The 25,585-nt window shown below is 35.9% G+C and overlaps 1 protein-coding gene across 9 annotated transcripts in view; it reads left to right on the top strand.

Annotated features, from left to right (window-relative positions):
* Nucleotides 1-25,585, top strand: part of NBEA (neurobeachin) — a 388,857-nt gene that overhangs the window by 321,894 nt on the left and 41,378 nt on the right. For all 9 annotated transcript variants that reach the window (XM_017731325.1, XM_017731319.1, XM_017731324.1 and 6 more), the window contains 2 exons: nucleotides 10,266-10,418; nucleotides 20,815-20,982. In XM_017731325.1, coding sequence (XP_017586814.1) covers nucleotides 10,266-10,418; nucleotides 20,815-20,982 — 321 coding nt within the window. The remainder of the gene's footprint in view (nucleotides 1-10,265; nucleotides 10,419-20,814; nucleotides 20,983-25,585) is intronic.

Here is a 25,585-nt window from a genome sequence, read left to right as displayed (position 1 = left end):
TTATAGCTTGCCTAGCTCTGGGTTTGCATTGCCTGGGGCAATTAATAAAGCATTAATGACAAGACCCATTTAAAATGTTGGCTTTCCTGTACAGCTTTAGCTTTTACTTGAATGTGCCTGGGGATATTATGCAACAATACGCATTAGATTAAAACAACTTCTACATGATATACAGAAACAGCCAGAGAGCAGGGTGATTTTACTGTTGTTATTCCTTACCTTTGTATTTACCTTGTTAAATACAAAGGGTTATTGTTCATAAACATGGGACCTTATCAGAAGGAAAAAAAATACAGTAATACTTCAGATAATATGGTCCCTTCTTGATTCTCATTTTCTAGTAATAAAGTAGGTAAAGGCTGCACTATACCTAAAATTGCTCTTTTTTAAAAAAACATTTTTTTATAGTGAGTATGTTTCTCTTCTATTTGTATACTACTACTCATACTAGGAAATGATTAATTCAAGGTCCTATTGTCATCATATTTTTTACTTGTCTTGGCAAAGATTAAAAAAAAGGTTTAAATTTGTTGATTTATTTTTATTCCAGAACTTCTGTTTGCAGTCTCAGAAGAGTATGTGCACAAAGTATGCTGTTGTTTTTCAGTTACTAGTTAGAATAACTAATTGCAAATTGTATGGCCGTCCTAACTTATGGGAGAAAATGTTTTTTAAAGAAAAGAAATCAACTTGAACCTCCTACAAATCATTTTATGTTTATTCATGCTCTTCTGGAAGCCAATAGTATTTTGAGTACCATCACTGTTACTCTTATAAGAAAAACAAAGGAAATTTCCAAATTTGAGGTAATATCTACTATATTTGATATATCCTCAAAGTGCTGACATTTTGATTTTTACTTTTCAATGAAATTTGGTTTTCCTGGAATTCCACTAGAATATCTGGGAAAGTGACTTCCTAGGAGTGGGGCTCAAACAAAGGATAAGAGCTTTAAACTGAGAAATAAGGGAAGACAGTTGGAAGTGACTGTAATCTTCTTGTCTGGCTTTAGTACACAGGAGGAGGGCAGTTAAATACATCAAGGCATTGCAAAAGATAAAGGAATATCTGTGGACAGACTGAGAGATGGTATTCAAGTAGGGTATATAATTAGTGAAAGGATTGTTCCTGAACTAGCAATCAAATGAGTTATCAGTAAAACAATTAACTGAAATGTTTGTACAAAAATACCAGGAGTCTTGTGAACCAAGTGGGATAATTTAAACTGCTGCTGCCAGCTATTGCAAGCATGAAGGAATTAAGGATGGATAACAGCTGCATTGCAAAATGTATTTGTATTAAAATAACCCAACTTACTGAAATAAAACAAGTACTAAAAAGATACTCAAACCCACATACCTTCAGAAAAGGAAGGCAAAAGGTGAAGAAGTGAAGTAACTATGTTCTTTCATGCCATTGAATGTAAAAAAAGGGAGTTGGGGATAGCAGGTAAAATAGTAAAAGTTAAGGGTCAGCATTGCTCTAGGGGACAGATTGTAAAACAATGTGTTCCAGAATACATTTGGCAGTCTACTAGAGAACCCCCGAATCAGATTCATATATATATACATTTCTGTTATGTCATTAGAAAGAGAAATGCTGTGTGGAGCTAAGTCATTACAGAAAATCTAATATGGGAGTAAGAGATGACGGATGTTAGCCAATAAATGTTTTCTCCAGATAATCCCTGACCTGTCTGTTCAGGGATACATTAGGGATTAAATATGCTGTTTAAAATAGGGATTAGTTAATTAATGAAGATACAGGGAAGGTGGGTTTAGAAAATAACCTTGAATTGGTTTATTATGAATTGATTCAGCTTAAGATGAAAATAGATCGATAAAAGCAGATTCAAAAATGAGCTGAATCTTTAAGGGATGCTAAAGCAAATAGAAAGCATTCACAAATTATCTAACAAAAAAAATCCATAGAAATTAGGGGAGATTTAATACCAGCATTCGATGTGTTGCATCACCAAAATAATTTATTGTATATTAGTACAAAGCCACAACTGGAATAAATCTACTGAGGTACACTTCAGTAGCATAAGCAATATATGTCAATGCACTGCTGTTTTGTCTTCAGTTTAACAAGGAAACTTTAAGATCAACAGGATGGCAGAAACCTTATCATGAGACCAAAGATTTATCCTTAGATTATAACAACTAGAATATCTCATGGCATCTAAGTTCCACCTGAAACAGTCTGATTAGTCATTCTTTCAGAGCTATTATGCTGTCAGAGAACATAAGTTACTGGGGTTTTTTTCCTTTTCCTTGTCCAGTTTTTTAGTATGAATTCTTGCTGGATAAAGCAAATGGTTAGTGTTTTCTTTGCTGGAAGCCATCTAAGATATACCTAAACTGGAGTTAGCCATAAGAACATAAGAAAATGTGTTTAAGGAGTTGGATACAGGTAGAAAAATGCGTGTATGCGTGGGTTAGTTAAAGTCTAAAAGTGAAGACATAAATGCTATGAAATATGCAGACATATGAAAGTGAGAAGAATTGTTTGTGAAGGAACAAAGAGGTAAACCTCAGAGGAAAGGGATCAGAGTGGGAAAATGCTTACTTAAGCAAAAGAGTATGAAAAGCTAAGGTGAAATTGAGTATTATCTGAGTTTGAGTATCCCCACACAGGGAAGTAGCAAACACCTTATTTCTAAAACTTTTTTTTCAAAGTAGACTGGCAAAGTACTGGCAAGGCCCTTTCATTTGCAGAGTCTGTGTTTCTTAGTGATCAATCAAGAATGAGTATAGCAGCTAATTGTTGCTGTTGTTTGTTGCTTAAGATCTTAATGAACTACATTTCTCAATGCCATGACATCAGGGCCAACTTTTCCCTGAGGCTTTGAAGTTCATTCTGCAAAATGATAGGGAAGTAGACTAGTATTAATACTACAAATACCTCATTTTTTTTTCAGATTAGCTGTGCTACAGCTTGGAATGACTTACAGGCTTTTCAAATATTTTAATCAAGTTTTCAGGGACTTGAAAAGCAGTGACGTTTGGGGAACCACCAAGAAACCCCCACAAAATTTCCACCCATTTTCATCACTCTCCTAAGAGCAGCATCCACTGTCTTGTACAACAGAAAGGCTTCAGCTCTGAGAGTGTGAATCATTCAAAAACTCGTGGTCAGCTGTCTGGAAACGTCTAGTATCTATCCAGCAATCCTGTGAGAGAGAGTGTGCAAAAGAGAAGATGGGTAGAGGTTGTGTGTGAGTTCAAAATCTGAAGGCATGCTCTCTGTTGAAGTTTTCTGCATACTTGTGTAGCTTCTTCTGGCTCCACATGTAGCTATAAATGGATGGGCTTGGCAGTGTGGATTTCCATGTGATATACATGCTGTAAATTGTTTTCCCATCCTAAAGATTTTTTGAGTCCTTATAGTAAATACTTAGTGCATGAAATACAGGCTATCCATCGAAGTAGCAAGCTTTAAAAACTGTTAAGACTAGCCAGTGTTCATTATTCATGTATTCCTTATCATACATTTGAAATTCATCTGAGCTGCTTTAAGTACATTTATCCCTGATCTTATTAATCTCATTGATTATCGTGGCACAGGTTATGAAATAATTTTAAAACAGAGTGTGCAATGAATTAATCTGACATTCTTCATTGCTGTGTGTTGTAAGTTGGCCACAATTTTTGCTTTCAAATACTGTATTAAATAATTATATTAATTGCCTTCATTCTTTATTAGAAAGGTCTAATTTAAAAAATATATTTTTTTTTTGGGAAATTAAAATTGGGAGGGTTTTCTACATCAGTTACTGTTTAAGAAAGAGGTCTGTGAGGTACTTTATCTTCACATGCTTAAGTGCTGAAGTAGGTAAATTTTAACTAATGAACTGAGATTTCTAAGTACTGCAGACACTTTCCATAACTGTTCTTTTACAGCCTCAATGTTGTTTAAAAAAAATCTATCCAAACCACTTGCACAGAGTTCTGCATTAAAATTTAAAAACCAAATACCTGAAATTTGCAAAAGAATGTGTATCTCTTTAGGAAGCTACATTTCTGTGGGTCCAGTTCCTTTCCTCCTGTGTGTGTCCTCCCTGGTATTCTCTCTCTGTTTTTCCCTTTCCTTTCCCTTCTTCCCTCTCCCCTTTGAATATGTGTAGTCTCTTCTGGAACTGAATTATTTCATGCTGAGCTAATGAAAATAGGGCTGTGGCAGTAGTTTGATCAGCCCGAAAAACAAGCTGTAATTCTGGCATCTTGAATTGTGGCAAAAGGTAGACCACCTTTGAAAAATGTAGTGTATACTAGATTATTGCTCGGCAAAGCATTAAAGATAGACCATTTTGTTCCTTACACTTGGGTTGTTTTGGTTCATTTTCAAGAAACTCGTTCACCTACAGTGGATGGAACAGAATTAATGCAGTATGTGCTGTGTTAGAGTGGTAACACACAAGGGAGAACCTGGATAACACAGTTTATTTTATTGTGTCTCCCTTTATCAACATCGACCTTCTCTTGAGATAATCAGTACAAGCTGGAGGAAGAATGAACGTTCGCAGGGTGACCTTTGAGGAAGCAAGTCACCCGGAAATGACCATAACTTGGCCAGCTTGCACATTTTTTCCTTTCCTCCCCCCCTTTCTCCCCCCTCTAGTTTTTGGTAACATTGACTTCCCCAGACCCTCCTGTTCAGACACTAATCTTTCCTAATGCCTCTCAAACTTGTTATACTACGTTTTGAATAGTCTGTTTAGAAGTTAGAAAGGTAGCTCTGAGAAAATGTCAGTAAGGTGCCTTAGTGTGAAATGGAGGAACCCATGACTGACTCATTGACCCAGTACTAGGCTGTTGTGGAATTAATGGATGCCAGGGGATCAACCTTTTGGGAGGAAAAGAAAGAAAGAAAAAGGAATGGAAGCTTTAATACCTTGAAGTGAATTATACTTGGAAAGTGAAAACGTCTGGGTTGAATTTTATTTCATTGGGAGGCCATAAAATGGTATACCCTTAACAAAACATATTAAACAGAAATGTCATATTTGATGCAAGTGGTGTACAATTATAATAGTGTTAATAGCAGTCCTCTATCACCTGAAGACATATTTTTAAAATTTAATTTCTCAGCAGTTTGGATTTGTCACAGGCTTGTAAATTAGAAAATGCATTTGGGGGATGTTTTCTTACAAGAAGACACAAGGTATATAATACTGTTAACTATACCTTGGGGTTTTAGTATAGCTATTAAAATAAACAAGAGATCACAGTTACAGACAAGAAATGTCTGTTATAATATTCATTTTACTTTTTTTTATACACCCTTCAGTAGCTTTACTGCATCATTCTTCATGTGAGAAGAGCCAAGCTTCTCAGGTGGTTTGAAAGGTAGATGACTATTAAATGATAGAAAGCTAACCTGTCTTATTAGAAGTGTGAATGAAAGGGGAGCAGAGGAGGTTGCCAGCTTGTGAAATGTCAAGGACAACTAGACAGAAATTACTGCAAATAGATTTAGATCACTAGAATCCCTACTTTTATTAACTCTTTGAACTCTAGCTATTTCTTGTGGTAAGAAATTACCCATGACAGGTAATGTATTCAGAAAGATTTATTTAGAATCTTTGATATGTTTTGGCAAGAGCAATGAAACCAATAACATTTACTGAATTGTGTTGGTTAATGTAAAATTATAGATCAGCTGAGTTGCATACAATAACATATGCAGTTAAAATGCTTAATTGGTCTGTGAATACTTTAAAAATACCAGACTTTTAAAAGAACATTGGTTTTCTGTGTCTCCTTTCTTTGCAGTCCCTCATTTTATGCCTGCTAAATGATGTAACTTGTAGGGAAGCTGTTTTATGGGTTTGTTTGTTTCGCTATTTTCCTTCATGTCTTGATTTGCACTGGCTGACACGATGTGTGTATTGTAGGAAAAAATATTTTGAGATTTGTGTTTCATGAACATTTGTAGCTTGAAACCTAAACTTCTTAAAGTCATGGTAGCCTCAAAGAAGCATTTCTTTGAATAGACCTGGCTTTACATTCACCTTTTACTACTAGTGCCACTGAAGTTGCAATAGGAGTTTTAAGAAACCTTTTATCAACTATTTTGTCTGTCAAGTAAAAAGCAGATTGGGAGACAGAAGGTCTTCTGTGTCCTATCCCTTGACATAAATACCATCTCTGAGATACAATTTCCCCCTGCTAATTTTTGAGTCTCCTTGTCCCTATCTTCAGGGTGAATTTAACAATGACACTTCTAAAGTATGAAGCTGGTGATTTGTAAAAAGCTGTGTTGTATGACAAATTACACTCTGCTCTGAAATGGATGAAAAATAGCAGATGCTGTCAGAAAAGTATGCGATCTCCATCTCCAATGTAAAGACTACAAAGGTTGATAAAAACATTTATTTTGGCTTCTGTGTGATGAACATGTGACAAAATATAATATGGCCGAAGTATATAAAGAAATAAATTAAGTTATGGACTGTTTAGCAATAATTCTGCTAGCTAATTTGGGAAGCTTAGAGGAATATTTTGCATTTGTGTAACTAAAACAATGGAGCAATACATCATTGTCCTTCATTTAGACTTCTAGGAGCTTAAAGGCTATAAAGCTGGTAAATAATGCTTTTCAAACATGTAATAAACAATGCAAAGAGAAAACATTAATTTATTCTCCGTATCTGGGATGGATTGTTAGCTAGGATAAAGGAAAATGGACTTAGATTGCATAATGAAGGATTCAGGACAGTTGTTAGGTAAAACTTCCCCAGATGAAGAACACTGAGACCAGTTGATGGAAGAATTGTGTGGTTGCTGTCATTCGAATTCTTCTGGGACAACAGGGTAGGCAGATAGCATGCAGGATAGATGTCACAGCTGAACCTCATCTGGAATGAAGGAATGGACACAGTCACCTCTCTAAATATCACCCCAAAACAGCTATTTATTTGCAGTGTCTGTTTCCTCTCCATAACAGGAAAAGCACCGAAAGAGCTGGCTCTCTCTAGTCATAATCATTATTGGAATATGAACTGGCACATGCCCATTTGTGAAATAAAGAAAATCCAAACTCTGGCTGAGAAAAATGTAAATAGGTTTTGAAAATAACTCTAGCCCTTGCTACTGTTATCTTTTCCTGCATTCTTGTGTACATTCTTGCAACTTTCAGTGGCTTCTTAGTTAACACAATTCTCTCTGGGCCCCAGTTGTCATCCTGTCATCTCCTCTGAGGTTTACTCCTGTCTGCTCCTTTCTTTTACTAGCAACCTCCTGGGCTCCATCCTTGCTGCCTCACTGGCCTTGCTAATCCTTCCTCTCTCTCTCCCAGTTTATGCTTCTCTTAGTGAAACATGCTTGGGGGCCCTGGGGAAGAGAATATTTGCCCTTCTATCCCCAGCTACTGCCTGCGATTGGCATGAGACGGAAGAGACGGCTTCTTCAATTTTTCACAGCAGAATAAACAATGTACACATAAAAACAAAATTTCTATTACACTTCTCTAGCTTGGTTGCATTTTCTATGCTTCTAAGTAGTTAAATACATGAATCTTAAGTTCATACATACAGGATGCCACAGGCTTCCATACTATACATTCATTCATTCTCTAGAAATGAGAAGGGGATATATTTATCTGTGCTATTTTTAAGTGCTGTTGTTTCTTAGTCTAGTCAATAGTGGAGACAGCAAAATTACAAGAGGAATATCAAATGCTATGAAAGAAAACTGAATGGTTAATACAAAGTATGGGAAACATGCGAGTATCTGGGAAAGGTCACATGCGACATGGCTCACATTTCAAGAAAAGGTTCAATTCATGCTAAATAGTACTCAAATAAGCAAACATAATTACAGGCTGCACTAAAAATAACATTGGAGAGAATGTTGAGACTATAAAACAGCGGGTTTATTAATTTTTTTTTAAATACTGTGTTTAGTTTTTTACTTTGACTAAAAAAAAAAAAAAAACCAACCTGCCAGGAGATGTGTAACTGAAATTATTAGGATTCTAGGGAGAGTGTTATTTGAAGAGGATTTAGAAGTCTGGCACTGGTTAATTTCCAGAGCACAGGAATAAGACAGTTCAAACTAAACATACACAACACAATAAATCTTACGAAGAAATTTAATCACATACTTTTGTTTATTCTTTTTCTATTTATGTTTTCTGCTATACCAGACAAGTGAACATTAAATTACCCTGAAAGCAAAGACCAACAAAGATAAACTTACTAAATAGAAATACCATTAAAAATACTTAGTGGCTTAAATCCCTTTGTTTCAAGATACCCCTAAAGCCAAAAGGTTAGTAGAATTCAGTTAAACGCTAGATGTGTCTCTGGGTAGCAGAAATCTTTCAGGTATGTTAGATGTAAAAGTCCACAGTTACATACGATGGCATTTAAAACTGAAAAAGGAAATTTAACAAATAACTTTTCTTTAATGGAACCACAGAACTTGGTTGCTGTGACATTACAGGTTAGTATGCCACCACAATGAATAAAAATGGATAGTAATCAAAGCCAGTGGTGCGTGCTTCAAGGCTTTTATACAAAATAGAAACAAACTTTGCTAACTTTTTCCTTAATAAATTCTGTTCCATTTGAATATTGGATTTTAGATTAATTTTTCCTTTTTTAAGGCAATGTTCTTAGTTTGTAAGTGATTTGTGTGGTAGCTTATGGTGGGCTGTGGCTTGCTCCTAGTTCTGAGTTAGTGGTTTGTTGAAGTCCTGAAAGATTTCTGTATAGTTTTCTCCAGCTGTGAGGATCCTTCATTCTTCTTTGGGCTCCATTAGAGAAAACCAAAGGGCTTCCTTTGGAACCTTAGTGAATTCTGTTTTGGGGGAAGGGGGAAGATTGCTTTTAGAAATACTCTGAATAAATTAGAGGTGTATATAATAAAACTTAAGATGGTCACTAAATGAATCTTTTTTCTTTTAACATTATAGGATATTCATGATTGTTCTTATTTTGGCTTTGCTCTAGCTTCTGTTTTATTATGTACTAAGTCTAATAATTTAATTGTTTTTCTGTTTGAAATTACAGCTTGTTTTATAACAAGCTATTCAGGTTCAGGCGTGTCTCACTTGGTTAATGTTTTATACTGGTTAGATACTGACTGGCTTTGCATTTTAGTCTAACCTATATTAGTATACCATGATGTAAAGAAGCAATTAAATTGCCTCCCTAAACATACTTAAAATTGTAACAAATACACTTTTTTTTCTTAATAAATTTGAAAGGATGCTTTAAACTGCTCTATTCTCTATGGAGTTGCAGATCAGATTTAATTAGATAAGTTTGTGTCTGCAGTGGGATATTTTTTGCTTCGCATGTCTGCAGCCTTTGAAATGACCACAAAGAGACTCAGGTTTCAGGTGCTGTGTCATCAGTTTTGATCATGTTACACAACTGAATGCCATAATGCTTTTAACAATGCAATTTGGTGAATTTAATCCATATCTGGATATTAGAGAAGAGATAGTGGGATGTAAGCTTTTTTGTTATTGCAGTTCAACACTTAATGCTAAAATAATAGGAAAAAATAGCGATATTTATTATGTCAAAATGCATTCCTGTTTAGCTGTCCTGGAAATTGGGAAAAACTTCACACCCTAAGTTATCTATAATTTATTATATTTTGCAATTATCGATCTTTGGCATTTTAAGTATCACGTAGTGATACTTAAGTATCATGTGATAATTAATATTAGTGATATTTAAGTATCACATAAATGTTTAAAGGACATTTATTGTACTGATATTTTTCCCTCTGTCTATTCTTGAATTTTTCTTACAGTAGAAAAAAGTCATTCATTGTGTATTATTTTTCCTTATATAGGTAATCAACTTGCCACTTTTTCTCATGCAATTAAAGACTATAGAGAAAGTAAGAGCAAGATACTGTTATATCTTCAAATTTTTCCCTTTTAAGTATTTTTGTTAAATAGTAATTTAAAAATCCAATATATTTTCATATTGAAAGCTTAGCATAAATTTCCTCGTATATATTATTCTGAAGAGGTCTCCTTTACTCATATGCTCTGCCTTTCTAAAGTTGTGCTTTTCATAAAAACAGATATGGGAAAAACAAAAATTGAATATTTAATCATGAGGAATACATTTGACTGTAAGTCAAATAAAGTGGGTTATAAAATTTCTTAAAAAAGGGTGCACAGAAACTTAAGCAAAACCAGGAATGCTTTAATATGTACTACAAGAGATCCTGATTCTGGGAGCACCATTTAGTATCTCAAATGCGAAGCCTCATTGTGTGTTTTCTCCCTGCCAGGAGTTAATTCCAGAATTTTACTACCTACCTGAGATGTTTGTCAACAGTAATGGATATAATCTAGGAATCAGGGAAGATGAAATTGTTGTGAATGACGTTGATCTCCCTCCATGGGCCAAGAAGCCTGAAGACTTCGTCCGTATCAACAGGATGGTAAGCTGTACTTTCATTTAGTCTGAAGGGTTCTGTATTTTAGCAAGCTAACCTAATTCTGTTTTTCATCTCTTTAGAACTAGATTTAGAGAAATAAAATAAAAAGCGAAGGAGAATTTGCAGTCTGTCTTGCTTGACAGAACCCTTTATTTTACAGTGGATTTTCCTTCCGTGTACCCAAATTATAGAAAGTTAAATTCAGTTTTTTACTCTCTCATGAGAAAGCATGAGCCTGGTAATACAAGATAGCCTGAAAAATTTATGTCTGTTCCTCCTCACCACCTCTACATCAAAAAATAAAAGAATACTATAAATGCTGATATACTGCAAGCCATCTTGTATTCCTTATTCACCTGATGATATGCACTTCCTGTTCATCAGAGATGAACTGGAAGTGTAGAAATGTGAACATAAGCAAACTGAATCTTTGAAGAAATTTTGCAGAAGAACTGCTCTGATGTAAATCATCATGAGGCCTCCAGAATTTAAGCAGAAAGAACATTTTTGGTATATATATTTTTCTTTAATTTGATAGACAATTATTTTATTATTGATAAAGTTAATACATGTGTATGCTTTTAGTAATTTTTAGAAAGAGCAAGGTATATTCAGATGCTTTGGCCAGCAATACTTCAATTTATGGTTCTGTTCTGGAAATAGTACTTCCTTAAAATGCATATATCCTGTCTTTCTTAAAGAGTCAGTACTGTGATTTCATAAGCTGTGGGTTTCCATACAGTTGCAAAACTGTTCAGTTTATGCTTTATTCCCAAAAGTGCTTTTGTGGTAGCATTGTAAATCTAGCTGTGTTGATTTGTCGGGGTTTTTTTCTGATCAGTTTGGTAATTTAATTTTAAGAACTGTCTATTTAAAGAAAATTGTTCTTCAGGAGTTGATGGAAAAAAAATAGCTCTATGAAGTTCAAAAGAATAGAAGAATATTGAAAAAACAAACCTATTCCTAGATGTAGATGATTTAGAAGTATCCTCCATTTAGAAGAATAAGTGGTTTGACATATGTACAACAGTCTCCTAAGGAAGTGATGGCAACCTCATCACTTGAGACATATGAAATGTACTACACAAACCAGGAGAAATGTGTTCTGTCATTGACAGATTAGTCTGTCATTGACTGGAAGAAGCTGGGCAACATTTCTTGGCTGATTCTCTTTTTACCTCATATATTGTAAAATTCTTTTTAAAACCAACTAATTGTCACAGCTGATGGAAGTAAATTCAAGTGCAATTTTGCTAGAAAAGAAGGAGGTGTGCTCAAAGGATCACGGGAGTGTGGGATGTGCAATCACAGGTATATGTCTCTGGAGTGCCTGTGTCACTGTGCAGAGCCCTTTTTTGGGCTGTGGTTGTGGCTAAACCCAAACTGAGCCCAGGCATAAGCACTCTAAAGTTTACCTAGAGGTTTAGTTTTGACATCTGAAAGAACAGAAGTGTGATTCCTTGGTGAAAAAGGAGAAGCAAGCTGCCACCTATTGGGAGATATAATGAGAGATGCATATTAAGGACCCCCATTCTTAAATTTTGTAAAGAATCTTCCTTGTATCTTAAATTGCATTTTATTATCTTTTCTTTCCACAATGTTGGAAAGGATGAAGGCACTATGTGATAAGAGATCACCTGAAGAAAAGCTTAAGCTTTAGTTTATTTAATTTCCCTTGTGCAATTTCTGCTTTCTAGAAAGTAGCAGAGCAGCTCTCCACAGAAAAGTTTTGTGCTGTTGAAGAAAACAGCTGCTTACACAAATTTAGAGTATAGCATTTCAGCCTCTGTAGAACTACAGGACTTGACAGTGAGGTAATTACTGATCCACATGTGTGTAAGTGTGCTCAGACTGCCAGGAGACAGACAAACTGATGAAGACTAGAGTAGTAGTATAATTACAGGCTTCAACTAATGGAGTACTTTGCAGATTCTAAAATCAAAAATGATCACCCATTTGTATCAGACCCTTCCTCTACTGTTTTCTAGCCCTTTCCCCACAGATGTGAGCATTATGCTATTCTTACACAGTTTTACCAGGAGGCAGTTTCTGCATGGCCTTTATTCACCCCATCACCTACTTTTACCAAGAGCATGATCAGTAGCTAAAATTCATCTCTACACAGATACATGCTATCTTCAAATGAGCAGTCTGAGGAAGTTTGCAAATGATAATAAAATTAGGAACTGCCTACAAAACAGGAGAAAGAAGCATAGCTTTATTTGAATTAGATGCAGAAAATAGACTGAAAATCACCTTGGGAGGAAAGAATTAAAAGATAATAAGGAGCAGAAGTGTGGAAACAAAAGCAGAGCAAGGTAGGGGTGACAATGAACAGCAATTAGATTAGATAAAACTCTGTTATTCTATGTCCACCAGAAATAAGTGTATTTTGATGCAATCTATGGAGAATCATTGCATCACTGAGGAAGTATACAGTTGTACCTGTCTATGGTCCTTCTGAGACTGCACCTGGAATATTGGATTCACTTCTGGGTGACTAGAAAACAGAAACATTCACATTTGGATGGAGTTCAGAGGATAAAAGCAAAGTGAATAACTTTGGGAGTTTAAAGAGCATGATATATGCATAGTATTTTACAAAGCTTATTATGAAGAGCAAGTAGCTAAAGAAGGATAATCCTTTTCATAAAAATGCTGATAGTATGTGTAGTAAGAAGTAATGGAATTACATTTTGAAAATGTAATAATTTGAATGTGTCATAATTTTTCAGAAAAAATTCCTCATGTAGGCTTTTTGTTAACACATACAACAAATCTGCTGGTACCCTGTCTTTTTGGTCACTACAATGGAACTGGTCAAAGGAACAAATACAAAGGGATTGGAAAGTTTGACATTCCCTACCTAATGTCTGATTCCATTATCTGAACCGGCCAGCAGATGTATTATTCAGTTAGGTCATCCCCAGGCCAGGCTTTGGCTGTTATACAAGAATCTATCTTGAGGAAAAAAACCAGCCTGGGTGTGATGCTGACGTGTAAAACACAGCAAGCTTGTGCAAGCCTGGAATTTCTACAGCAACTTAGCAAAGCAAGAAGAGAATATGTTTACAGAAAACTAAGGAATATTTCAAGGGTTATCCTGATCCCTTATTTAATAAAATCAGCAGTAGTAATTTCATTTCAGTGGGAAGAATCCTGTGTGGTACTGCATGACATACTGTGGGATCTTTTTTTTCCCTAGCCGACACTGTTTTCTTCTGTTCATATTTTCTTCTCTTTTTTTGTGCTTTCTGCAGGCATATATTATGTGTAATTTTATGTGGGAGTAAATACAAATCCTTCTATACTACTTGCACATTTATGAATGTAAACATTTTCTTTAAGTCATAGCAAGAATTCCAGCATTTCATCCTGATACTTACCAAAGAAAACACAGAACAGCCTAGGAAACATCACAGAGGCACAGTGTCATAAATCAACACAGTTTAACCAACTGGTTAACAAGCTTTACTAAAATTCTGTGCAATTGGATAAATAGCAGGCAGGGGGTTTGATTTTTTTAATCATTTGATTGTTCAGCTGGGTGTTTTACACTTCAAACTAAATACAGAAGTGGCAGTGGAAATGATTTTCCATCAAAAGAGATTCCTTTAAACTTGTAAAAATTAGACTTATTATAAAGACTGGAAAAGACATTCAGTCAAGTTACTTTTAAGACCTATTACAGTATCTTCTAAAACATTCCATGTATGCTTCAGGGATTGTTGTAGCAGTTTTATTTATCTGTACAAAGCTAGACTGATTACTATGGAGTTACTCATGAAACATTAATAAAGCACTATGTTCAATGCTAACATGATTATGGTCTGACCTCAGCAATGGTACAAAGGACAGAGGCAGAAAGTGTCCCTGATAACATTACCCTAATGCTGGGCTCATCAATCATAATCTCCCAGTTTACCAGGGACAAAAAAAATCCACGCATAAAACCTTCCACAGATGTGCATCTGTAGTCCTACTCAGCCTCTCAGTCCCCACAGACTCAGAGCAGTCCTGAGAGCCAGAAATAGAACAGACTCAGTCAGTAAGTCAAGCATGTTAAATCAAGGCAGGGAACACCACTGTGAAACACTGAAGTACAGCTTTTATAATAAGCATTCTTTAGTTTTGAAACAAAAGATGCAAGATTGTGTAATTCACAGGTAATTATAATGATATTTTCATTATGGCTTATGCACATATTAAATTACAAATTGCAGTGCTGAGTAAAATGTATTCACTATAAATTATATTTTTGAGAGAGTAAACAGTGGCCTGTTTTTGTTACACATTTTTTGTTCCTATTATATAACCATTACTAAGATTGAATTTTCCTTCTGTCTCTAAAATGATTTATTTGCACTCGTCAGCTGCCAATTGCATTTTTCTACGATTCCCTGTCCATTCAGAAGCATGCATAGTATTTCATAATTAAAAAGCTTCTTGAATAGTCATTAGAAATATCTAGTATGAAGTCTCTCCTCTAAGAGAATCTGGAAGATCTTTTCCTCCTCACCATTCAGCAGCAGTTGACATTTCTTTTCTACTAGATAAGCAGTAGATAAGCCTTGATATTACTTGCTTGGAAGTAGCTGGGATTTTATTTTGTGTACTGCCAAGGTTATGCAATTAAAACTTATTCAGGCTAAAGGGATTTCAATCTACTTCAGATTTTTCAATCACTTTTAGCAGTGATTTTTTTTTTTAATTTGCTATATTGCTGAAGAATTTTATTTCTATCTTGAAGACGTTTACATAAAGGACCAGTTTCTCTGCAGATATCCCTGAATAACCCAAATCTGCATAACGTGCTTCTGTGTCACTTCTATTAAAATATTACTTTGCTTAAATGAACGTAGCTAATCTCAGATAGCAGTGTTGCCTGAAATATTTCATGAAAGTCAAAGATTTCACTTTGATAGTCAGTGCAAGGAATGGTAGCTGAGGAAGAGAAATATTTGGTGGAGAGAATCTGCAATTGGCTGCAGAGGAGCACAGATGTGAGAGGAGAGGAGAGAAACCCAGCTCACAGGCTGAAATGGCTGATGGTCTGGTTTTGAGCTGATCTGTAAGACCAAACTGTCTCAGAATAATGATAAGAAAATATCTTTAAATATACTAAATATAATTTAGTAGCAAGATGGAAAGCTTTTTGGAGAGACAGACAGCATATAGATATAGAGGGCAAGGAAGCAAGGCAGGAACTGCAGAAAGAGGAGGTGCAACCAGGGTCCAGACAAGGGGCAACATCAGAGCTTTCCACTTCTCTGGTGACAAAAAAATACCTGGATAGCACAAAAGATTGTGCTGTAAAGAGGTTGGAATAGCATATTTTATAAATCCGGAACTTCCAGTAATTTTACATGGCACATAGTCTATATTACAATAAAAACCACTGCCTCCTACTGACATGTCTGTGAAAAGTACTTTTAACATCAAATTAGGATGAGCATAGGGGAAAGTGTGCAGCGTTCATAAAGGTCAGAAAAGAGCTACAGTAAGCAGTAATTTGGTTTATATTAACTTTATTGAGTTTAAACATCAACTCACTAATGCCTCTTTCTATTTTACAACAGCTACAGGTCAGATTTTCAGCCTGTGGAACATGTGTGCATACACTTGCCTGCAAACACACAAACGCCACAAAATATGTATACACTAGATGTATAATAATGCTTGTGATTTACCTATTAGCAATAAAAGTCACTCCACTGGAAATAGTAACATGATGATAAACTCCTTCCTTAAAACAAAACTCATGAAAAAACTTGACTGGAATGTTGCTGTTTGAAAATTAAGCCCTAATAACAGTTCAAACAAGTTCATTTTGGGAGTGGCTGAGTAAAACCCTCTTTTGTGTACATTTTTATTATAATAGACAACAAGGTGGACATTAGCTCATTTCTGTTTAACTGTAAGAATCTTTAAAAACCATATTGCACATTATATAAATATTACATAATTATATAAGTAATAATCATTATTTCTTTAAAAGAAAAAGGTTTCTTATAGTTCATATGAAAAAATGCTTAGAAAATTAAAGCCCCCAAAATAATTTAAATCCAAAGTGCTGATCTTTATGGCCATCACCAGCCTATTTTAAGGATATAGTTATCTTTTTCTGTGTGTTTTTCCTACTGTACCTACAAATAATGTTTTATACAAAAAATTCCCTTGCCCTATTCCCTACTGAGCATTGCTTATTCTTGAGAAACCAAACAATGTACTGTTGACAGTGAGCAGCTCATAAATTTTCAGGAGGCACTTACATGGAGGGGGAGTAGCCTGTGCATTAGAGAAAATTAGGGAGAGGATTCTGCAAGTATCGCATGAGTAGCATTGCAGAAGTACTTGGAAGAAACGGCAGCAAACCAGGTCAGACCTGATATAAGAAGGTTTCCCCTGACTAAAATAAATCCAGATTATAAAGCCTTGACCCACTGTGGGCCAGGTGGGACTTTGTACTATTTTGGTGGCCTGTTCTTGAGGGCACTGTTCCTGTTTTTTGTGCCCAGTGCCATACTCTACAGGATGCCCCGACTGGGAGACCGGGAACATCACACAGCACTAATTGCATATTGCAGCTGGGGGCTGTGCAGTGCTGAGGCACATGAAAAGCCATTCTTCTTCACAGATCTGGCTCCTCTCCCCACCTTCTACTCTGGTCCTTTCCCTAAATTCTTCACCACACCAGTGTTACACCACACAGCTCTTCTGAAATATATATGGTTCAAAATAATTAAATTCCCTTGCTACAAATTTCCTCAAGGTTTCTTCAAGAAACTGAGGTTCTTCCCCAAGGAATTAAGGACCATTATACCTGTAAACATAGTAAAATAAATCTGTTTAAAGAACTGGAGACAAAGACATGATATGCAGCTGTTAAAAAGTAGCTAATTTAATAAGTTATTAAATAACCATTAATCCATGTGAAATAGAAGTTCTCCAAACCTGCCGGGGTCAGTAAGACCTTCTCTAGAATGAAAAGCTGCTGAGTAAAGGCTGGTCATGCACGTGGAAACTGCCTCAGGGAAATATACGTGTTCAACTCTCTTAACTCTTCTAACTTGAAAGGTCAAAAAAAGTGTAATCCCTCTTGTGAGCAAGACTGACAAACTTCTAACAATGGACAAGGTACTCAAGGTACTTTTTACCTTAGTCTTCAATGGAAACCTCTCTTCCCACACCTTTTGAGTGGCTAGACTGCAAGATGGGGACTCAGGGAGCAGAGTCCCTCCCACTTTAAGACAAGATCATCTCTGTGGCCACCAGAGGAACCTGAACATGCATGAAAGTCTATGGCACCTGATGAGCTGCATCCCAGAGTCCTGAGGGAGTCAGCTGATGTAGTTGTCAAGCCACTCTCCATGAAATGTCATGGCAGTCAGGAGAAGTCCCTGGTGATTGGAAAAAGGACAACATTACTTCCATTTTTAAAAAGGGTAGAAAGGAGGACCTGGGAACTACTGACCACTTCACCTCTATGCCTGGGAAGGCCATGGAATAGATCCTCCTACAAGCTGTGCTAAGGCACATGGAGGGCAGGGAGTGATTCGGGACAGCCAACACAGGTTCCCCAAGTGAAAATCCTTCCTGACCAACCTAGTGGCCTTCTATGATGGAGTGACTACATCAGTGGACAAGGGAAGGGCTGCAGGTGTCATCTGTCTGGACTTGTGTAAGGCTTTCGACACTGTCCCTTGCAACATCCTTCTCTCTAAACTGGTGAGAGATGGATTTGATGGGTGGACTTTTCAGTGGATAAGGAATTGATTGGACAGTTGCATCCAGAGGATAGTGGTCAGCAGCTCATTGTCCACATAGACATCAATGACAAGTGGTGGTCTGCACCAGGATCAGTACTATTTAATATCTTCAGCAATGACATAAACAGAAGGATTGAGTGCACCCTCAGCAGATTTGCAGATGGTACCAAGCTGAGTGGTGTGGTTGACACACCTGAGGGCTGGGATATCATCCAGAGAGACCAGAACAAGTATGAGAAGTGGCCCATGGGAATCTCATGAGGTTCAACAGGACCAAGTACAAGGTACTGCACCTGGATGAGAACAATCCACACAGTCAGGGGGATAAGCAGATGGAGAGCAGCCCTGCCAAGAAGGACATGGGGATGCTGGTGGATAAGAGACTGGACATGAGCCAATAAAGTCTGCCTGTAGGTTGGAAGGTCAACCTCATCCTAGGCTGCCTTAAAACCAGTGTAAGCAGCAGGTCAAGGGAAATGTTTCTGCCCTTCTGCTCTGCTCTGGAGACATCCCACCTGGACTGCTGTGTCCAATTCTGGGGTCCTCAGGAAGGACATGGACCTGTTAGAGTGGGTCTACAGGAGGGTCACAAAGATGACTGGGGTCTGGATCATCTCTCTATGAAGACAGGCTGAGAGAGCTGGGATTGTCCAGCGATGAGCAGAGAAGGCTCTAGGGAGACCTTATTGTGACTTTTCAGTACTTAAAGTGGCCTATGAGAAAGACGGGGACAAACTTTTCTAGGAGAACTTGTTGAGATATGACAGCAGGTAATGGCTTTAAGTGAAAAGAAGATAGATTCAGACAAGATATAAGGAAGAAATTTTTTTTTAGTCAGGGTGGTGAAAAACTGGAGCAAGTTGCCTAGAGATATGGTGAATGTCCCATCTCTGGGAACATTCAAGGTTGGGCAGGCTCTGAGCAACCTGGAGTAGTTGAATATGTCCCTGTTCATTGCAGTGGGGTTGTAAATGACCTTTTAAGGTCCCTTCCAACTCAAACTGTCCGATGGTTCCATGCTCTGTGATTCTAACACCAGTGAGAGGATGTTAGATGAGAAAAGGGTGAAATATACTCATTTAACCCAAGCATCAATTTTTTTCAAGTGTACTGACTGACCTTTGAGTAATCAAATGTTCTGCTGTTTTCAGGAAATTCTCTTAATATTCTAGAAATAAAAATGCTAATTTTGACCAAAGGAAATGCCTAATAATTTTTTTGTTAATTATGTGTTAATAAATAAATCATATATACAGATCAAAAGAAACTTTAAATATGCAGAGTTCAGACGCTCAAGAGAACTCTTAGGCTGATTGCTGTAAATTGATTTGAGGTGGATGCTAGAAAGATAACTGGCTTTAAATTCTAAATTCCTAAAAAACTTTATTACACATAAAAGGAACATTAAAAACTGAGCATTTAAAAGTAAGGAAATGCTTTACTGGTAGTTGCTGTGGCATACTTAATTTTATCTGTGCATGCTAGCATCCTGCACTCTAACTGAGGTAAAAGTCCAATGGAAAAGATTATATGGAATTATGTAGTTGCTGACTGTATCATGTTGTACATGCACAGTACAATATAATTAAGGATATGGTATTTTTAAATTATTTATTGAGAGGCATGCTTTATAAAATAAATAGTATTAGTTTAATAGTATTTAGTATTAAGCCAATGTTAATGGTATTTTAATAATATTGCATTATGCATATGATGGCTTCTGATTTTGAAAAGGAAACAGCAAAATTTTGTATGGTTGTCTGCAACATCTCTTTAAAGCTTTTTATGGTATGCTGAACTTAAGCCCTTGAAAACTGAGCTACGTGTCAGCTCTTAAGCCTGAGCCTTTCCATCCATTTTCATCAGAGATAATAGTCACTGGTTTCGAGAGAAAAGGGTCCCACCTTTTTTGGTGGAAACCAAAAATGTTTTCCACCAAAGCACAGAGAATTCCTTTTCCATGAGGAGCATTATAGGGAAAATCTCTGTGGAATGGTTGCATGATGACCCAGGCATGGTTTGCTTTGTTTGAGGCTATTCTTGTCGGGTGGTGAGGAGGGAGCTGCTGCCAGTGAACAGGGCATGGCATGGTACTACAGTGTCTGATGCAGTTCTGAAGCAGTCTCCTTTTGATTTTAATGAACAAAATGAATAATCTTTTCCCAAAGTTTATCAGCTTGTAAAATCTGAAATTTCCTCAGGGAGACATGAAGCTCTGTCCTAGTTGGGAAGTGTTTGTGCTGAGTAGTGGCACTGTGATAAAAAAATGGATTAATTTCCATTTTAGATTTAAGACTGATTATAACTAGTTTGAAAATTAGTTGGAAGACTGTTTTTTAATTTTTTTTTCCCAGTTCCATTTTTTTTTGACAAATTACCTAACTTACTTGAAAAGCCCAGAAATTATTAAAAGCCTTGCAGCTAGGAGAAACCCTGTAGCTGAGAAGAAAATTAGCATGATATAAAGGTGAAGGAAAAGAGAATGTCTTTTTAGTGCTTCTCTCAATAGAATAAGTTACATTTTCTAATGTTTGAAAGATTTCAAATATATCAAATAAGCCTGAAGAGAAAATATAATTATGCCCACTATGTTTTCTCAGTTACTTCCTAATCCTGAATTTCACTTGCAGGCCCTGGAAAGTGAGTTTGTATCATGTCAACTTCATCAGTGGATTGACCTTATATTTGGCTACAAGCAACGAGGACCAGAAGCTGTGCGTGCACTCAACGTTTTCCACTACCTAACATACGAAGGCTCTGTGAACCTGGACAGTATCACTGATCCTGTCCTCAGGGAGGTAGGTGTTTACTGTCATTTCATGCTAAGAACTGCTGTCATCTCACAAGAAATGGTACTTTTCCTATCTTTCACTGCTGGAGAAAATGGATGTGTTTGACTTGATTCAGAATTTAGTCCCCAGGTGACTTCAGAAGCAAGTATGAATAAACTAGGAATAAAACAAATGATCCTAACAGATTTAATATTCAGTTATAGTGTGGGAAACTATAATGCAATGTATATTCTGTAATATAGTGTCTGCTACATTTTATAATTTACTTGTATTAGGTTCACTTAGTAGAACTGAAAAACTGGAAAAAACCCCTGCATCATAGTCATAAGGAGAAAAAATCTAACTTTTACAGCCAGATGATGGTGAGAATATGTGTCTGAGAAAGAATTTATTTGCTAGAGTGACAGAGCAGCAAATATTCAGATTACTTTTAATCCCATAAAGTATAATCAAACTGTTAAGAAAATAGATGTTTCCTATGTGCTGTGCATTCAAGTATTTGTTTGTATATATGCATGAATGAAATATATATATATTTACAAATACATACAAATGAGTGTTTTAAATGAATCAGTAATTTTTTAAAAAAATTTTCTATGTTTCCTGATATGTTTCCTTCCAGTGACTCTGTTTGTTTTCACGAAGACTAGTAATGTCAATGATGGTTTTCTAGTACCTATTAATTTGAATATTGATTTCCTAGTACCATTCATTTGTTGGCTAAAACAATTGGAATTTGGTGAAAAGTGTGAAGAAGCAACAGCTGCTAGATGAGTACTGCTGTGATGAAGCTCTACACATAATCTTCCATTCCCCCAGATAGATGCCATCTGCTGTATGCAAAACAGTAATAATATACTTTGCCAGGAAATGGGGGTTTGTTTGTTTGTTTGTTTGTTTCCAATCTTGGAGACAGAAATCTACAGATTTCAGAAAGAAGTAGATTCTAGAAAGCATTAATTCAGCTAACTATTGAGTTTTGTCATGTTTTATTTATTTATTTATTTACTTACTTATTTTAGCAGTGCATTGCTGAGTTCTGTTATGTTTGGTGATTTTTTAGGAGCAGAACTAAAAACCTTTCAGACCCCAGGATTCCTAGAACTTGGATTTTCACTGTATGCACTGCAAAGCTTAGATTTTCTAAACAATTAATATTTGCTGTTTTAAGATTGGCCAGAATTGCTTTGATTTGCCCTGCCTCAAATTTTAATGGTGACATCTACATAATGGTTTTCTGGATTTAAAACTTTGAGCACGAGAAGAGTCATGCTCTCCTAGAGATAAGAAGAAGCAATGCTTTTTAAAGTATAAAACAGGTGTCAAGCATCATGAGTACAAGGGATTTGCATGGCTTAGGGTCCTGATCTTCATGGGCAGACTCCTATGTCTTGACTTTAAGGGTCTATTCCCACAGGGCAGCTTGTAGGATTGAGGTCTATCTGTCTGTCTGTGCACCTTATTTAACATCTTATGACATGATGAGATTCTTCAGCTGTCCTGTGGCTCTACTTGCATGCATAACTTGTCATCAGAAATTTAAGAAAATTCATGGAGATGTTTTTGTTCACTCACTTGTACATCTAACCCATGCCCTTTAAGTCAATAACATATAAACCTCTTAGGCAATTTACACCATGTAAATTTCTAAAAGCACAACTTAATATTCATTTCCACAAGTTAGATTTGTAAATAAATCAAGTTAGATTTGTAAATAAAATTCATTGTTAGCAGTGAGAAGGCAAAACTACTAGAAAAAAATAAACCCTCCTTATTTTTGTTATACATAGATAACAAAGTTGTGTGCAACTATTTAAAAATAGGATGCTTTCTCCTCCAAGAGATTTCAGGATTGTTGATTTTTGGTTTGTCATAAGAAGGTTAAAAAAATACTTTTAATTAATTTTTAATCAGAATTTACGGTATGTGTTTAAATATAGATAGATTTAGACCTGCTTTCTGTTTTCCTGGGCTCTATTTATGAAACTGTTAACAGACATTCTCTGGCCAATAATAAAGCATTTGACATCTTGGTGATATAGAGGACTATGTATTTGATTGTCATATTTCTATTACAAGTACATATGATGGGCTTTTTGCTTTTTTGTTGTTGTTTGATTTGTGTTTGTTTGGGTCTGTTTGACTTTATTCTGGCTTTTGGTAAATATTCCAGAAAATAAATTAAAAGCAAAAAGGTATTTTAAAGTCCACTGAAGATCCCTTGTAAACACAGAAATGGAAGGATAAGAACATTAGCACCTTTAAAAATAGTGATAGCAATTGTTTATCATATTTTACAATGGCAAGTGGTGGTATCTGGCATTTTAATTTATAAACACTGCAATTTAGAATTAATTGCACTCTGCAGTTACCCAGCAAAAAGCATCTCTCAGTATTCAAATGCTCTTGATGTTTATTTTGTAAATAAACTAAAATATTGTGGTCCTGTGTCACAGAAGGTGGTGAATGTTCTCAATAAAAGGCTGTAAAATAAGTCAATCAATACAACCTTATCGGCAGGGGCCATTATCAGACTAGTGGGCTCAAGCATGGCAGTAACTGTGGCCATAACTAATTTCATATTGAACTGAGTCCCAGCTGAATCTATCCAGTGAAATAAGTCTCCAAATAAAAAATACCCTCCCATTTAGGTCTGAGCTGATTGAAAGACATAATTTATAAAGGTAGAGCCCTGTGACCTGTTTATGCTATACCTTGGCCCTTTCACCCTTTGCTTGAGCACCTCACTTTACCACTAAAAAATATGTTCTTAGCTTTCTGTGAAGAATGTTAAAGAAGTCACTTCAATAGTCATCTATCTATCAAAAACTATTCAGGAGTGGAAGAATTGATCCCTGCTATTCCTTACATCTTTCCCATATGCTTTGGGAACTCTCCAAGAAATCTCTACTGTTTAACACCTGAAAAATGGCCATCCTGTGTTGTTGTTATTTGTAGATCTACTTAATAGAAGATTTTCCATCTTTCTTTCTTCATTTTCCATATTGAAAATTCCCACTGATAGAAACCATAATACTGGGGTAGCATTGTTTTAGATTACTACAGATCACATACATATGCCCCTGTAATACCTCTTTGGCAACTTAAGATCTGTGCTGGATGGGTAAAATAAACTGATTTCATTTCAAAATACTCATTTTGATTTTTCAGACAACTTTGTCATTTTTGGTACCACAAAAAATACTTGGCATGATAATTTATCTCAAGTAGTTACGAGGGTAACATAAAAGTCCTGATTTACATGCCCCATTGAATAAAAGTATAAAATTGAATTTTGTGGTTTCAGCCTTTTATGACTAGGAATTGGTAAATTTTCCAGTTCTATCAGTTGTAATGCTCTCTTAGTCACATATTGCAAAGTTATTTTCATATTGTAATGAGGAGGACAAAAATGTGTAACAAAATAAACATTTTCCAGGCCCAAAATTCTTCTTCTTTTTTTTTTTTTTTTTACTTCAACCTTTTTTAAAGTAAAAGCAGTGAGGTGGAAGCTAAAACTTGAAGAACAGCTAAGGATATTGATTCATTCTTACTTGACAGGTGGAATAATGGTTGCAGTACTAACCACAGCAATTACAGCATTAAAATGTCAAGAAATTAGAGGTCAGAATAACAGATAATTTTCTTCCTTTTGTCAGATTAAAAATTGACATTCTTTGACAACACAGGATTTCTGGCTGAGGAAATTATGACAGCTTAACTCATCTTGTACTTGTAAGGCAGTAATTGATAATGAACTTTACCATGACAGTCTTCTCCTGTGGAGAAACATGACAGAACATCCCTGGTACAAAGCCTGTATCTCTTTTTAATATGTAAACAGTAGTTATATTGGACATTAGATGTTATTTGGAATTGTCTTTACTGTTAGTTTACATCATAATCCAAATCCTTTTCCACAAGACAGACTTGGCTGACTTCAGGGGATTGATGCTGAGAATGCTAATGTACAAAGAACAATATAGGAAATAGGGTTTATTTATAGTGCTCTGATGTTACTGGTCCACTACTGTTACTGGTCCACTTCTTTGGTAAAATATAGTTCCTCCCCTGGTTTCTCCCAAAATGTCTCTAGATTTTAGGAGCCCCTTTCATCCCCAGACACCTGGAAATGTGGGCATTCAAAAATCCATTGACTTATGTTTTTTTCAAGTTAAGAACTTATATGACACAAAGTGTTGTGGCTGAAAGGAAACAACACAGCCATACTGGTCATTAGAAAATGCAACAGATGAGATAAAATTATTTTTATTTATTACTACCTTAATTTAATGCCTTGTAGATGCAACATAAAATAATTAAGTGGACGGTTTAGTGCATAAAAGGCTAATCACATGTAGTACTGAAAACACATCTACTTGCAGAAAAGTACCATTTGTGGGGTTTTGATTGGTTTTTTTTAAAATCATAGACAGATCTGTGTTTATTTCTTTTTTAGACTTTCACCTTGTTTGTGATCAGAAATATTTTGAAAAATCATTTCAGCTTTTGGGTTGGTTTGGACTTTAGGCTAACTTTTTATCAACCTTTTGTTGAGCTGCAAATTCAGCTCAGCAGTGCAGTACAGTGACTTCCCTGTGACTGTTGC

Source organism: Corvus brachyrhynchos, unplaced genomic scaffold, assembly GCF_000691975.1.
Source record: "Corvus brachyrhynchos isolate BGI_N302 unplaced genomic scaffold, ASM69197v1 scaffold103, whole genome shotgun sequence".
NCBI classification, from domain to species: domain Eukaryota; kingdom Metazoa; phylum Chordata; class Aves; order Passeriformes; family Corvidae; genus Corvus; species Corvus brachyrhynchos.
This window is presented reverse-complemented; position numbering and strand designations above follow the sequence as displayed.